The sequence below is a fragment of the Orbicella franksi genome, chromosome 5 (genome assembly GCF_964199315.1).
Source record: "Orbicella franksi chromosome 5, jaOrbFran1.1, whole genome shotgun sequence".
Lineage (NCBI taxonomy): Eukaryota > Metazoa > Cnidaria > Anthozoa > Scleractinia > Merulinidae > Orbicella > Orbicella franksi.
The window spans coordinates 11,238,372-11,253,606 of record NC_138149.1 but is presented as its reverse complement, the minus strand read 5'-3'; the positions used below and the strand labels follow the sequence as shown (position 1 = coordinate 11,253,606).

At 40.0% G+C, this 15,235-nt stretch overlaps 2 protein-coding genes and 1 long non-coding RNA gene across 3 annotated transcripts in view; 2 read left to right on the top strand and 1 right to left on the bottom strand.

Moving 5' to 3' along the window:
• Positions 1-1,909, bottom strand: part of LOC145488740 (uncharacterized) — a 144,037-nt gene extending 142,128 nt beyond the window's left edge. The window contains exon 1 of the long non-coding RNA XR_014049529.1: positions 674-1,909. This is a non-coding gene — a long non-coding RNA (uncharacterized LOC145488740). The remainder of the gene's footprint in view (positions 1-673) is intronic.
• Positions 1-15,235, top strand: part of LOC145488723 (putative gamma-butyrobetaine dioxygenase) — a 156,854-nt gene that overhangs the window by 74,367 nt on the left and 67,252 nt on the right. The gene's annotated exons all lie outside the window — the stretch shown is intronic.
• Positions 14,582-15,151, top strand: LOC145487746 (uncharacterized). Its single transcript, XM_081466564.1, has one exon. The coding sequence runs from the start codon at positions 14,582-14,584 to the stop codon at positions 15,149-15,151; it is 570 nt and encodes a 189-aa protein (XP_081322690.1).

Here is a 15,235-nt window from a genome sequence, read left to right as displayed (position 1 = left end):
CAAGTATTTAAACACCAAATGACTATCAGCTATATCAATCCTTCACACATCCTGTCTAGTTCTCCTTGCTCTCCCTTACCCCACCCTGCTCAGAGGAGCTGTAAGGAGAGTTTTCTCGCAGGCTACTTCTCAAATATCACAAAAACAGTCCACCATTTCGTTCAGGCTCTTTCTTTTTCGCACTTGATTACTTTTAAGGATATATCGTGACAATTAGCAATTCTCAGTCACCAGCGAGTAACGTCATCAACAAAATACACATTAACACCGCTCAAAGTCGAATACGCCACAAAGCTCCATCATTAGCTAGATCACCTGACTTGCCTCCTTTCCCTTTGAAAAACACACTGTCGCCCTTTGAAAAATGAATACGAAACAATTGAATATTCGGGTATAAAGTTGAGGTCGGAAAGCACGTTTGGTACGGAAAGTTGAATGACCTTCAATAAACTTCAGTGATATCAAGTGATCAGTGTCGCCAATTTCTGGATGTCTTATGCATATGATTGACTAACGTTGAGAAAAAACACATACAACAGCAGCATTTTTAAGTATTAAGCAAAATTTGAATACTTCATTCTCCACGAGAAACCAGATCTAAAATACAGACAATGCGTATGGATTCAAAATGCGTCAACAAAGATTATGCATCTATTATGTATCGAATACGTACCTCAGCTCAGACCTTCACTTTAGCTGATCAGACAGAAAGCTATGATTCAGATGGTCTCAGATAACTTGCTAGCCTATGGAGAACAGATTACAGCAATTACTACACGAGTCGTTGAGAAACATTGGAAAAGTCTGAGTTTCTGAATCGACTAGACCTTACCGCGTATAGAAAATGATTGAAAGCGAAACTAAAAGTTGAATTACAAATAAACAGCAAGGGGTTTTTCCCTCATTCCATGAAAGATCAGCGCTCTGGCTCATGACCTCATAATATTAATCTGGCTTGTACACGTGATCAGTAGTGTAAGAGAAAGGATTCGAAAAGTCGTCTGTGTGCTAATTACTTGATTACTTGGTATTTCTTGTTAGTTTTTCATCTTTGATTACGAATACAACTTTATGGCGCAAGTATTTAAACAACAAATGACTATCAGCTATATCAATCCTTGACAGATTCTGTCTAGTTCTCCTTGCTCTCCCTTACCCCACCCTGCTCAGAAGAGCTGTAAAGACAGCTTCCTTGCAGGCTTCCTCGCAAATATCACAGAAACCCCTACAACAACGAAAGTCTATCACAGTTTTCTGTTTTCGTTCGGGCTCTTTCTTTTTCACACTTTATTACTTTTCAGGATATATTGTGACAATTAGCAGTTCTCAGTCACCAGCGAGTAACGTCATCAACAAAATACACATAAACGCCGCTAAAAGTCGAATACACGACATAGCTCCACTAAGATCACCTAACTTGCCTCCTTCCCCTTTAAAATACAGACATTCGCCTTTTGAAACTTAACTAAAGTAATAAGCAGTTGAATATTCGGAAATAAAGTTGAGTTGATATGGGAAGTTGAATGACCTTCAATGAACTTCAGTAATATTCAGTGGTTGCTTCTGGACAGTTTTGGACATTAAATCAATATGACCGAGTACAGTGTAGGACAAAATGTATACGACAGTAGCATTTTTTACTATTAAACAAAATGCGAATGGTTCATTTTTTACGAGAGACCAAATCTAAAATGCAGACAGTACATATGGATTCAAAATTCGTCAACAAAGATTAAACATATGTCGTATCGAATACTTACCTCAGACCTTCACCTCAGCTGATGAGACGGAAAACTGTGATTCAGATGGCCGGTAGCCTATGGAGAAAAGTTTACAACAATTAAATTTAAAATATTTGAACAGTTGGAGTTTCTGAATAGAAGAACTTCTGCATGCGTACCTTACCTTACCGCGTGTTGAAACACAACTGGAAGTTGAATAACAAATTAAATCAAGAGAGGGGGATTCCCTCATTTCATGCATAACTGGACTATAAATGATTTCTCGACTTTCGTGCAGCACGTTGATTATGCTTAAGTTTACATTTCGACAGAGTTTTTAAGTATGAGAGCTAAGCAGTTTCTTTTCATTAAAAAATTAAAGCATTTAAATACGAACAGTTTATTCCCCACCCAGAAACCAGATCTAAAATACAAACAATACATATGGATTCAAAATTTGTCAACCAAGATCAAACATGTGTCGTATTGAATAGCTACCTGAGACCTTCGCCTCAGCTGATCAGACAGAAAACTATGATTCAGATGACTCGGTAGCCTGTGGAGAAAAGTTTACAGCAATTACTGCCTGGTTAGTTGAGAAGTATTGGAAAAGTCTGAGCTTCTGAAATGCGAAACTTCTGCACAACTAACCTCAGGTGCATTGTAAAACAACTGAATGTAAAATCGAAATATGATTTACAAAAGTTACAATAAAATAGGGGTTTCCCTCATACCATACAAAATAGATTAGTGCACTAGTATGGCTCGTGTTCTCATAATATTAATCTGACTTGTACACGCGATCAATAATGTAGGAGAAAGGGAGAAAAGGCGCCTATGTGTTACTTGGTTGATTACTTTCTTTGCACTTGTATGTATTTTTAGTCAGTTTGTCATCTTTGATTAGGCCGAATCCAACCTTATTTTCACACTATCTGAACACCAAATGACTGGCAACTTTGTCAATCCGTGACACGTGCTGTCTAGTTCTCCCTGTTCTCCTTTCCCCACCCTGCTAAGAAGAGCTGTAAAGACAGCTTCCTTGCAGGCTACCTAGCGAATATCATTGGCTCCCGGTATCACGCTTTTAGGGTTATTGTTTCTGTTTTTTGTTTTGTTGTTCTCTTAGTCAATCATGATTAGTTTCCGAGAAGTATGTGGCTTGTCTCGGGGAGACTGAAATTAGAGATTACAAAACGAGCGCTCGTTGGATATCAGATATAATCATCTGATATCCAACAAGCGCTAGTAGAATAATTGTTTTATTAAAAACGCCCCCAAAATATAGGAAACTAAACTAAAATTAAAATATACACGTACCGTGTACACCTAGCATAATCGTAGAGCATGGTATAATGGTTCTTGGTATATAAACACCAGTAAAATACTACGATTTTTCCTTTTACTAAGAAATCATATCTTCATCCCTCGCAAGGGGTGGCGAATGGTCCTTCAAAAACCATGGGTCTCGCAAAAGTGTCGCCGAATTTCACGGGTCTCGCAGTCTCGTTTTTTAGCGGTTATGTGCGTCTCGCAGTCTCGATTTTTCTCCCAAAGCTGTCTCGCAGTCTCAATTTTTTTCAAGGCTAAGAAAGTCACGAAGTACCGATGTGTTTGTTTTGTTTTTTTTTAATGATGAAGTTAAATAACTTCACAACATCTTAGAAACTGAACGTCTTAAGTTCGCATTTAAAACACTTTAAAGTCTCGGTCTCGCAATTGAAGAAATCAAAACGTCTCGGGCTCGAAAAGAAAAACGCTAATCTCGTCGTCTCGCATTTACCATTCGCCACCCCTCTCGCAGTGAAGATACTATGTTTATCTTCGACACTGTGAAGATATCATTCCCTTTTGATACCATTTCTCTTTTGTCCCTTTAACTACACTTAAATTTGTTGATGTATGATCGAAACATCTTCGGATCTTCTTCGGTCGTCTTCGGCAATCGTCGGCAAGCTTTGGTGATCTTCGTAAAATGTTCGAAAGCGTTCGTCTGGTCTTCGGAACAATTTTGGAAAATCTTCGAAAATCTTCGGAAAGTGGTCGGAAATCTTCGGAAAATCGTCAGAAACGTCGTTATTAGTATGTTTTATAATAAACAGAATATTACAGGCCCGCTTGTGGATACGAATTTTATCTACTCGTGTTGAGCTCAATATCTCACTCGTTTGCTGCGCTCATTCGTGAGTATCGAGTTGAACACTCGAAGAAAAAATTCGTATTCACGCGCGGGCATGTAATATTCCCTGTGTAACCCATGATGGCTCAGCCAATGAAACTCTCGAATTGCATTATATCCCCAATGATCCAGTTGTTAATCATTACAGTTTTCCCAGAATTTGAGGTTTAAACTGGTGAAAAGAAATCGTGTAAATCTATAGTTACAAAAGCAATGTTAATTTCTTTACTTATAATTTTTTGTCTTATGTCAGGCTATGTTAAACGGAGAAAAAGACTTTTTTTTCCCGTTCTACTTAAGGTTTTTGCATCGTGTTTCTTCGGCATTTTTTTAATCTTCTATGTAGAGGTATTGTTGATCTGTAATCCATTTCTACATGTTCCTTCGTTTTACTTTATTTTTACGGCCTTTTATCGGTTACCCGCTTCCTGGTTCACTGCTTCTAGAACAATAGTTTCAAAGCAATATATCGGACTACACACATGAGAGCTAGCGCTCCATCTCAAACAAAAGGCTAGGAAATAGGGTGCGTGAATATTCACATCATTTCAGTTTTTTTGTCTTGCATTTTTCTGATTACAAACGTCTTCTTTCTATTAATGAGCTCGTGGACTCTCGTTGCCACCTATATCTTTATTTGGACAGGTCTAGTTCTCTAACGTCATCAATATTTGAAGTGTAGACTTTTATTGTGCTGGTTTTCTTGCGAGATAACCGAATCATTCCCATAATGCAAATTGCTGATAAAAACTGCTAAAGATAGACCTGCCATGAGGGTGACACCTAAAACAGATACAAAAGTTGTTTTTCTTGCTCAAAATACTAGTTTTGACTAATGCTGTTAATTAGGATCAAGTAGGTAAAAGGATAGTAAATTGCACTGCGTCGCGTTAATTTCCGACCGCAAAGGAAACCAATCAATTTTGTCTCGGATCAGAGAGTGTGTTTGCACTCTACTTCATTTAAAGGGTTCTTCTTTGCTATTTCTCGGCCAAAAAAGGAGGCCTACTCTGGGACCTTAAGTCGCCGTAACTTAAGGCGACTTTGGGCGATTTAAGGCGACTTTAGGCGACTTAAGCAAAATTGGCAGAAAAAACATTGCGACTTTAGGCGATTTAAGGCGATTTTAGGCGACTTAAGGCGACTTCAGGCGATTTAAGGCGACTTCAGGTGACCTGGCGAGTACTTTATTTCACTCGAGTGCTATAAATTCAAACTTAGCAACAGTCTCTCCATATATCTATTGCAATAAACCAATATTGTACCAATACTGGTACATAATTAAGTCACCACAGTCTCAAATATCCAGGGCTGGGTTGTTCAAAGCCTGATTAAACTAACCCAGCATTCGAACAACCCGGGCCAGATTTCAAACCATTAAAAAAAATACTATTAAAGAAAGGATTACGACAACACTGAACAGTTACAACTATAAGAATAATAATAACAATAGACGCCAGCAAGGTAGCATGAATATTAGTGAAGATATCACAATGAAAAAATCAAACAAAACTAATAAAAATATATTCATATTAAATTTAAGATATCTTGATTTAATTTGAAGTGCTTGTATTTTTTCCATCAATTATTCAAACAACAGGGAAATTTAAATTAATTTAGCTCCTTTACATGCATTTATTTTACAATGCTTCCCGAAGTATAAAAATGGTTATCTTGGTAGACTTATCTGCCATTTTTGGCATCTCCACTGTCAATTTCAGTCCTTTTCAGGGACCCAATCGACTTGATACTCTCTTGCCTCAGTCATGTAACACTCCAAATTCACTCGAGCTCGATGTGTACACTCTAAAAGCACATGGTTTAATTCTCACACACTTCATGTGAGTCACACTAAATATTTCATCTAACAACTACTTCGTGTAAGTCGCACAGGATATAACATCTCCCCCTTTTTTGCAGTTGTCTACACAGTCCACATACAATAAAATAATAACACAGGATGGCAAAATCCAATTCAATGTTCCAGAGTCTTTGAATCAATCAGAACCAAAGTCTTGAGACTTAATGTGACTAATTAATGTTTAAAACTAGTGGGTTAGTAGGTTAGTATGCTCATAACAAAAATATCAAAGTTTATCTAATTAATACTGCAGTTCAACTCAATTGCATATTCTAAATGCTTCTGGTGTCCGATCAAAATTAATGTAAACATGTCACGTGACGTAATCAGTCAAATAAGCAGGTCGACGTCGCTCTCGTCTAGGCCTAGATGACTGTACTCTGGGAGTAGGAGAGCTGGAAGTAGAACCTTCTTCTGTCTGAACTGTAGGAAGCTCTTCCAACTGTTGGTTGGCATGCCCTAATGATCCGTTTGCAACAGTCTCTTCAGCAGAATCACTTTGTTCAGGGATGGCTTGGACTGGACTGCTGGACTGGACTGTGCTCGGATTGCCAGAATTCATAAGTAGTGTCTCTCTCCAATCCTCACTATCTTCCCCTTTGGCACCTTCCTCATGCATGATAGCATTAGCCAATTTAAACTGGCTTGAATCTCGGGATCTCACGACCATCTGTAACTCGCCTTGCCATGATCGTCGAACCACTAATTCTGATAACTGTGTAGAAGATAGGCTCATAGGCGGTCGACCATTTATTCACCTTCTTTTGTCTAAGTAGGACATAGTCTCCCACACAGAAGTTGTGTTCTTTGATATTCACGCCATCGCGTCTCATCTTCTCTTTATATACTCGGTCTTCTCATCGATCAGCTCATCCTGCTCACTTTTTTCTCTTGGTACTGTGTGATCAAGTTTGGTCCTAATAGGCCTATTCGACATAGCTTGCTATGGAGTAACCCCAGTGGCAGGGTGAGGTGTGTCCCTATATGCCATCAACATATCACAGACAACCATATTCCTGTCAAGTCCAGTTTTTCCTTGGAGATGGGCAATTTGTTCCGTCTTGTTTAACACTTGCATAAACCGTTCCACCTGGCCGTTGGCTCGGGGTGTTCTGGTGTCACACGATGATGATCAAAGCCCTCTTCTTTTGCAAAGGTTGCAAACTCTTTCGAATTAAATGGCGGACCATTGTCAGACTGCACTCGTTTGGGTACACCGTGATGAGCAAACATTTTCTTCAACTTCTCTTTAGTCGGCTTCACTGCTGTTGAGGACACCACCTCTACTTCCGGGTATCGGGTTCTTTGATCAATTGCTACCAAGTTGTAATGATCGTCTGGGTAAGGTCCTCCGAAATCGATTGAAATCTCTCCCCAAGGTTCCTTCGGGATCACCGATGGTTTGATAGGTTCTTGTCTGCGATCTTTGGTAGTAACTTGACAGTCAAAACAATGACCTATCATTTGGTCAATCATCGCATTCATGCCGGGGAACCAATACTTAGCCCTAAGCATCTGTTTCGTCTTGGTGGTTCCCAGATGTCCCAGCTTGTGGGCTGATCTGATGACTTTCTGCTGTAACACCATTGGTAAAACAATTCTTTCCATTCTGAATATCAGACCTTGTGCTTCGTAAATTTCGTCCTTAATCGGGTAGAATGGTGCCAGGTCAGCATCCTTCTTGTTGGTCTCCCAATTACCTGTCCTGATAGTTTGGCTCAGTTTTTGCAAAGCTCTATCACGATGTGTTTCTTCTCTAATTCTGTCTAGCACCACTGCATGCTCCGTTTCAATGCTTGCCTTCAAAATCTTCTCAGTGTCATTGTTTCCAACAACTGGTAATGGGTGCCTTGACAAGAAGTCTAGAGGGTCAGCCTCATCTTTACCAGACTCGTATTTCATTTCAAAGTCCACATCCCGCATGTCCATCACCCATTTCTCGATTCGGGGGGAAGCTTCGCCGTTGGCTTATTAAACAATGGCAGGAGTGGTTTGTGTGCAGTAATAATCGTAAACCTGGGTGCACCAAGAAGGTAGATAGAGAATCGATCCTTGGCCCATTTAACACATAAAGCATCCTTCTCTGTCTGGCTATACCTCTTTTCCAGATCAGTGAGAGTACGACTTATGAAATGCACTGGTTGCCAGCCCCTGGCAGATTGCTGAAAAAGGCCAGCTGATAAACCTTCATTGTAACTAGCTTCGACTCTCACCATGATTGGTAGCTTGGGGTTGAAGAATGCCATTGTATCCTTGCTGGAGATGTTGGCTTTCGATTCTTCAAATGCATCATCTTCCTCTCTTCCCCAGTGAAACTTAGCCTCCTTGTGAGTAAGCTCTCTCAGTGGTTTCGTGAGCGAAGCATACCGAGGTATAAATTTGGATAGATAACCAGTCATACCAAGGAAACTTCTCACCTCTGCCTTCGATTGAGGGGGTTTGCACTCACAACAAATTTGGTCGGTTTCCCACACGTCTCATTACGAATCACAGTTTGAAATTCTCCTTTGACCTCGAGTTTGTGCTGGAGAGTACGCAACTTGACATTACTGTTTGCAAGGATTGGCTTGTCATGTGTTCTGTAGCTGAATGCCTTAAACTGGTGTTCGTCCATAATATTAACATCCGCCCCACTGTCTGCTTCCATCAAGACATCCACGTCATTTAATCTCACCATAACAGTTCGATAATCATCACCATTTTTGCCACTCTTATCTTCTTGGCCTGCTTTAAGTGTTGCACTGCCTGGCCGAAAAAATCATCATCCGAGCTCGTGGATTCTGCATCTTCAGTTGTCTTCTTAATTCTCCCACTGCTTTTCCTTTTACTTTGCTTCTGTCTTCTGAACTTGTGGCTACGAGCAATCTCAGATTTGCATACAGAGGAGAAATGGTTCAATTTGTGGCATTTATGGCATTTCTTACCATAGGCAGGGCAATCTTTCCCTTTCTCATGGACTCCAAACAATCCACAATATTGACATTTGTGCTTTTTCCCAAGCCGCTGTGTTTCATTGGATCCATTGCTTTGTTGTTTGGGGTATTGCAAGTCGGAATGCACACGAGAAACATTCTCACGGGAAACATTCTCACTTCCCATATCTTTCATTTGCCTCGCAATATCCTCCGTCTGGCTTGCTTCGGTCAGAAATCGTGTTAGATCCCACGTCTTGCTAATGGCTTTCTCAATCATCTTCTTGTTATCAATGGTTTGAATTATGTGCTCCAAAATTCTCTCGTCGAATGTAGCTCCAAACTCACATTCCTTCGCTTTCTCTCGCAGCCTTGCCGCGTATGCCCTTGTGGTTTCACCCATGTGTGGCCTCATTTTCAAAAATAAATACCTCGCATGATGCTTATTCTTCTTTGGAGTGAAGTGATCATTCAGCTTAGTATGCAACTTCAGGTACACATCTTCCACCTCTGGATCCGGTAGGCTCTTTTCTAATCGAGCTATCTCTTTCCCGCCGTAAATTATTATAGCATCCTTCTTATCGACGGCCTTCGTAATTCTGAAGTATCGGAATTCTCGCTCAATTCCCTCCAGCCATTCTTCCCATGCTTTGCCGACGCTGTTCGCTTCGTCGGGGATGATAAATGGCTGTGTTCGAAGGTTTCTAGTCTTGCACGCGTGGGTTCGAATCCCATCCTCGTCGCCAATGTAACACTCCAAATTCACTCGAGCTCGATGTGTACACTCTAAAAGCACATGGTTTAATTCTCACACACTTCATGTGAGTCACACTAAATATTTCATCTAACAATTACTTCGCGTAAGTCGCACAGGATATAACAAGTCAGACAAAATATTCCAATACCATAATGAGTAGCGCATGCTAAGTTCCTTCGTAAGAACACGTCCTGTCAAATTTCACCAACTACCTGTCAGGTTCCAGAAAACCTTGATGACCCTGGCAGTTTATACAGTGAATCGATTCTTTTTAGAAGGTTTTGTTAATCAGACCACCAGGAAATACATCTTCCAAACTTTCACTAGTTTCCACCTGAGAAATTACAAATGCCCAGAACGACATTTTCACAGCGAAATACTAGAAATTGATACATCGATACCAGACACACTGGTCTCCGCCATTTTGATTCTCCCAGTAACCCTTGCGCCGCTAACTGGTTTCCATGCTTCAAACAGACAAAAGATATCTGTGCCACGAAAACTCGAGTTCTCTTGCTAAGTGTTCGGGTGATTTCAAATCACCCGATAATAAATACTGTCTTCAAATATTTCGGAGAGTATTAGTTTGGCGTTTAGTTTTTTTTTCTTGTCTTATGTAAACGCCTGTCGGAGTAATCATACTCGCGTGAGCGCGAGTAGGTCGCGTGAGCTCGCGTACTTAGTCACGGGGCCGAACTAAGTCACGTGTTCCAAACATTCCCATGGCGGCCATGTTTACTGAGAGTTGATCACAGAGAATTTTCTGTACCTTAGCTTTCGATAGTAACAGTAGCGCAGTCCACGTAAAGTGTATAAGATTATGTGAATACCTGGCTTCATCATGTGTAGGAAAAGGATAGATAAACATTATGCTGCAAGTTGGTTCGTCCAATTACGAAATTCAAACGTTTACAGTTGGTCGAATGTGGAAGTAAAATGCAAACAATGATTTTTGCTGGAGAAATGGCCCACTTTTGTCACTCTTTTACACTGGGTAAGTAAAGTATTTAAAGTGTAAACTCAATTCGGTTCAATTGACTTTGGATGACCATATTTTTACTGCTCAGTGTAAAAGTGACTAGAAAGAATTGAGCCTTAACCCAGAAATCTTTCTGTTTTTTTTCTTTTCATCTAAAGGATCTGGAACACCTCTCACTGTTGTTGTTTATTAATTATACACTGTAGGTCTTCGGAAGATTTGATTCAGAAATATCGTACAAAAATTGATAAGCTTAAATGAAGTTATTGCAGTATAGTCATTTGTTATATCCTTCCACATTTAATATATTTCCTGATGACAACACAGAGTGTCATCTTAATTATTAACTCTTTTACAATGAAATACAAGAAAAAAAAAGAAAACTTGATAGAAATAAAAAGCCATCTGTGAGAGAGTATACATCAGATTGTTATTCCTATTTAAGTATTGTCCACATGTAGAAATTATCGCTGCTAACATGGGGGCTAGAGAGGTGCAAGACTATAATAATATTAGGGTTTTTTATGTCTAAGGGAGCCACGGCCTTGTAATTGTCGGGTCCTCAACTTCTTAAAGGACCCTAGTCAGCCTCTGCTATTTTCGATGCCATCAAAATTATTGATATTGCATGGTGAGGCAAAGTCTTGTTGCTTTACTGTAAGTTTTGTTCCTGAAAGTATGTCCCTTTATCTTTAGTAGCTTCACAGTGATTTTCTTTGCTTTGACATGCTCTGAATAAAGCATAAAAGCCAACCTCTTGTATGTAAACAAAAACAAAGGTGTGGCTGACTAGGGCCCTTTAAGCGGGGGTTTAGATGGCTCCAATGCATTGGGAACGAGTGTTAAAAAAATTAAAATCACAACTATCGAGGTTACCTCTGCTGCACCCTGCCCACCCCCCCCCCCCCGTTCCATATCCAGTACCCATTTATACATCTGGATGAGGAGAGGCACTATGAGAGTATGAACACAATACAATGATCCACAATAGGGGTCCATTGCACCAACCATTGGGTCATTGTGCTTCCTCCTCCATAGGGTTAGAGTGGAGTTTACCCTAACATGACAGTTACGAGTCTAATAACCTTCTACAGGGGCAATTTGAGTGTGTTGAAACCTTTTTAACATTGCATAACCGATAGCAACTTAAGGCGACTTTAGGCGACTTAGGGCGACTTAAGGCGACTTTAGGCGACTTAAGGCGACTTAGGGCGACTTAAGGCGACTTAGGGCGACTTAAGGCGACTTAAGGCGACTTTAGGCGACTTAAGGTCCCAGAGTAGGCCTAAAAGGGGAGGGGTTAATTTGATGTAAGAACTCTCAAACAAAGAGGTAAAAAACGTTCTCTGGTAAAATTGTTTAAAATTGTGAGCTTTCAACAGCCAGTCTGCTGTCTTCGACGGACAAAAATGAAATGATAAAATAGACCTAAGAATTTTGAATATAACAAGCGAAAGGCATATATTAAATAGAATACGTGTGAAATACTTTTAGCATTCTCACATTCTTTCACACGTATTCTATTTAATATACGCCTTTCGCTTGTTATATTCAAAATTCTTAGGTCTATTTTATCATTTCGTTTTTGTCCGTTGAAGACAGCTGACTGGCTGTTGAAAGTTCACAATTTTAAACAATTTTACCAGAGAACGTTTTTTACCTCTTTTATAATGAGTCCTGGTATCGGATCTTCAATATTTTTAACTCTCAAACAGTTATCTCCGTAACAAGCTTATGTCCGAACTTACAACTTCTACAAATCATTTTGTTAATATTTAATTAGCAAAATTCATTTCATCTTGCTTTGATCTGGGCAATATTCTTCTTTCAAATCAAACCGATGTAACTTTATTGCTTTATCATAACCTTATTATATGTTCAGGAAAATCATTACTGTTTTAGTTTAAAAAAATCTTTTGCAACACTGTTTGTATTTACGATCATGCCAGCTGATGTTGTTGTCGTTGTTAAGAACAAAGTTCGTGCAATCAAAGAAGAAGAGAACTTAACTATTTTTTGTTTTCATCCTTTGAGAAATACCCTATTCAGTCGTGAGTTGTGATGACGCTGTCATTGTAAAATCGTTTAGCCATCGTATTTGGAAAACTGGCCAAAACAAATTCCATTTCTACCTTGTTTATTAAAAGCCTGAGCTGCTGGACTTAAACAAAATCCATTTTGTGATAATAAGAAATTACAGTGAATACTGTATGCATCTAAGGTTGGATTAATTTTGTATGGTTCCATGATGAGCATTAAATTCATTTAAGTCTGTGTCAATGGTCAGGGGTCCCTGTACCAGTGGACACGATTTGTCATCACTGCTGACGTCACGTCTCCATCGGGCTTCTTTGATGCATCTTTGGGCACATCTGGAGTTTGGCTTCCTTGCGGCGTAGATCCTTATATGGAAGTGGACAAACACGAATGGGTGATCAGCAATGAACTTGAACCCTTCAGTGGTGAATCGGGAGATGCCAACTTGACTCAATGGAATAACACTAATCGTTTCATCCACAGGGCATCTACAAATTACCAAACCATATTACATCAGTGTCTTTTATGCTTATAAATTTCTACAAGATTTGATTCGAAAATATATATGAACAGTGTTAAAGAATCTCCAAAGTGGAAGATATAGAAATTAAAAGGTATGTCAGTCTTCTTTTTCCGTCTGCTTCCTTTTCTTCCTTTTCTTGCTCTTCTCTCTCTATTTTTGTTTTGTTTTTGTTTTTGTTTTTTTGTTTTTTTCATCGCTTGCAGTGATTTTTAAGGCCTTTAGGAGACATTAAATCAAAGTAACGTATCAGATGATTTGGTGCAAAGTATTGAAACGGTTGTCAAAAATCCAGTCATATCTACTAGTTGAAATAGGAGGACAATCCAAGAACTCTGTCTAACTTTTGTCGATGGGTTTTTTTAATTAATTTTCGTGTTAATTTGAAATTTAATAACGAAGTTTCAAACTCACTTTTTGAAACCCTTTATGGTTAAGACGTGCAGAAAAGTTCGTTTTGCATTTTGACGATCTTCCAAACCTAAGAGACAATTGTGAAAATAGAAAAATGCACAGTGATTGAATCTTAATCGTTTGTGATAATTTGGTGTTAAAACAATTTTTCAATACAAGAAATAAAACTGTCGACGTTTAGTCAATTCACAACTAACCCGTCCTTGAGCAGAACATATTTTACGGTATGTTGACGATCTTGTGAAGGGGTGGCGTAAAACCTCTCGTCTAAGACTGAAACGAGTTTGTCCTGGGACGTGACGGTTGCTTGGAAGAGCAAATCCTGCCTAAGTTAGACCTGAGAAGGAAGTCACTTTGAGCGTAGGCTGTTGTGAACCTGGCATGAACAAACAAAAAAGGGATTAGCACACTTTTTTCTCTTTATGTAACTATTAGTTTATTACCTGCCTAAAATGCCCATTTAGACTTAGCTAGCTATGATACTCTTGCACTTCAAATGCAATCTGTTGTTTTGGTACCAGAAATTCAAGTACTACTTTTTAGGTGGAACACGTACTAAAACGCCATGCAAAGAGCATGTTAATCCAAAATCGCAACGATGCGAGGCGATCCCATGTATTTGACGCAAATAGAGTCCAGTAGATCCGGGACCATACCTTACCCAATCAGTGGAAGTATGTAGAGACAGATCAGAATCCAGTAGACGATGCCTCTCGTGGTCAGAATGTACCGAATCTAATTGAAAACTCGCGCTGGTGGAATGGCCCTGAGTTTCTCTGGAAACCACTGGAAGATCAGAGCTCACTTGATGGTGGCGAACCCATGTGCATTTCTCCGGATGACCCCGAAGTAAAGAAGATTAAATATTTCAGCCTTGACTACCCAAACCCGAGAATGCTTCTCTCTTCCCGATCGCTTGAAGTACTTCTCCAGCTGGCATAAACCTAAGCGAGCAGTTGCTGTTTGCCTTAGTCTCCAGAGAAAATACAGAACCGGTTCAGAAGGGCGAGACATGATGAAAACTAAAGAGTCTAAGCAGAGGAAAACGGGCCAGTATATTCCAGTTAATAAAGAAGAGCTCCAAGAGGCAGAAACAGAGATTGTCAAAAGTATTCAAAGGGAGGAATTCCAAGATGAAATCAGGCTGCTTTGATCTAACAATTTACAGCATGGTTCACACGACTGCACCTCTGCCAGAGTCATGAAAAAAACTATCAATCTCTATACGCTTGATCCCTTCCTTGAAGAGAATAGCGTGCTCCGAGTTGGTGGTCGTCTGAAGCATGCAGATCTTTCAACTGCAGCCAAGTACCCTGCTATCCTACCCAAGAAAGGACATATGACAGACCTGATCATTTCCTACTGTCATGATTCTGTAGAACATCAGGGGCGTGGAATGACACACAACAAAATCAGATCCTCTGGATTCTGGATCATTGGTGCCAGCTCTGCCGTGCCTGATCACATTGCGAAATGCGTATGCCGCCGAAAGTTGAGGGGAGCAGTGCAGGAACAGAAAATGGCAGCTCTTCCAGAAGACCGGGTTCAATCTGCTCCACCCTTCTCTTACGGTGCAGCGGACTACCTTGGACCTTGGTACGTGAAGGAGGGACATCATCAACTAAAAAGATATGGAGTTCTCTTCACGTGCATGGCCTCCAGAGCAGTCCACTTGGAAGTTGCAAATTCTCTGAGAGCGGATTCCTTTATTAATGCCTACCGCCGCTTTGTCGGCCGTCGCGGCCCAGTTCGCCAGATCCGTTCAGACTAGGGAACAAACTTCTTCGGTGCGAGGAACTAGCTTCAGGAGGCCCTCTCAGAATTAGATCATGACAAAATACGACAAGAGCCTCTA

Coding starts and splice junctions, on each gene's coding strand:
- LOC145487746 (XM_081466564.1), top strand. CDS start 14,582: ATGAAAAAAACTATCAATCTCTATACGCTTGATCCCTTCCTTGAAGAG.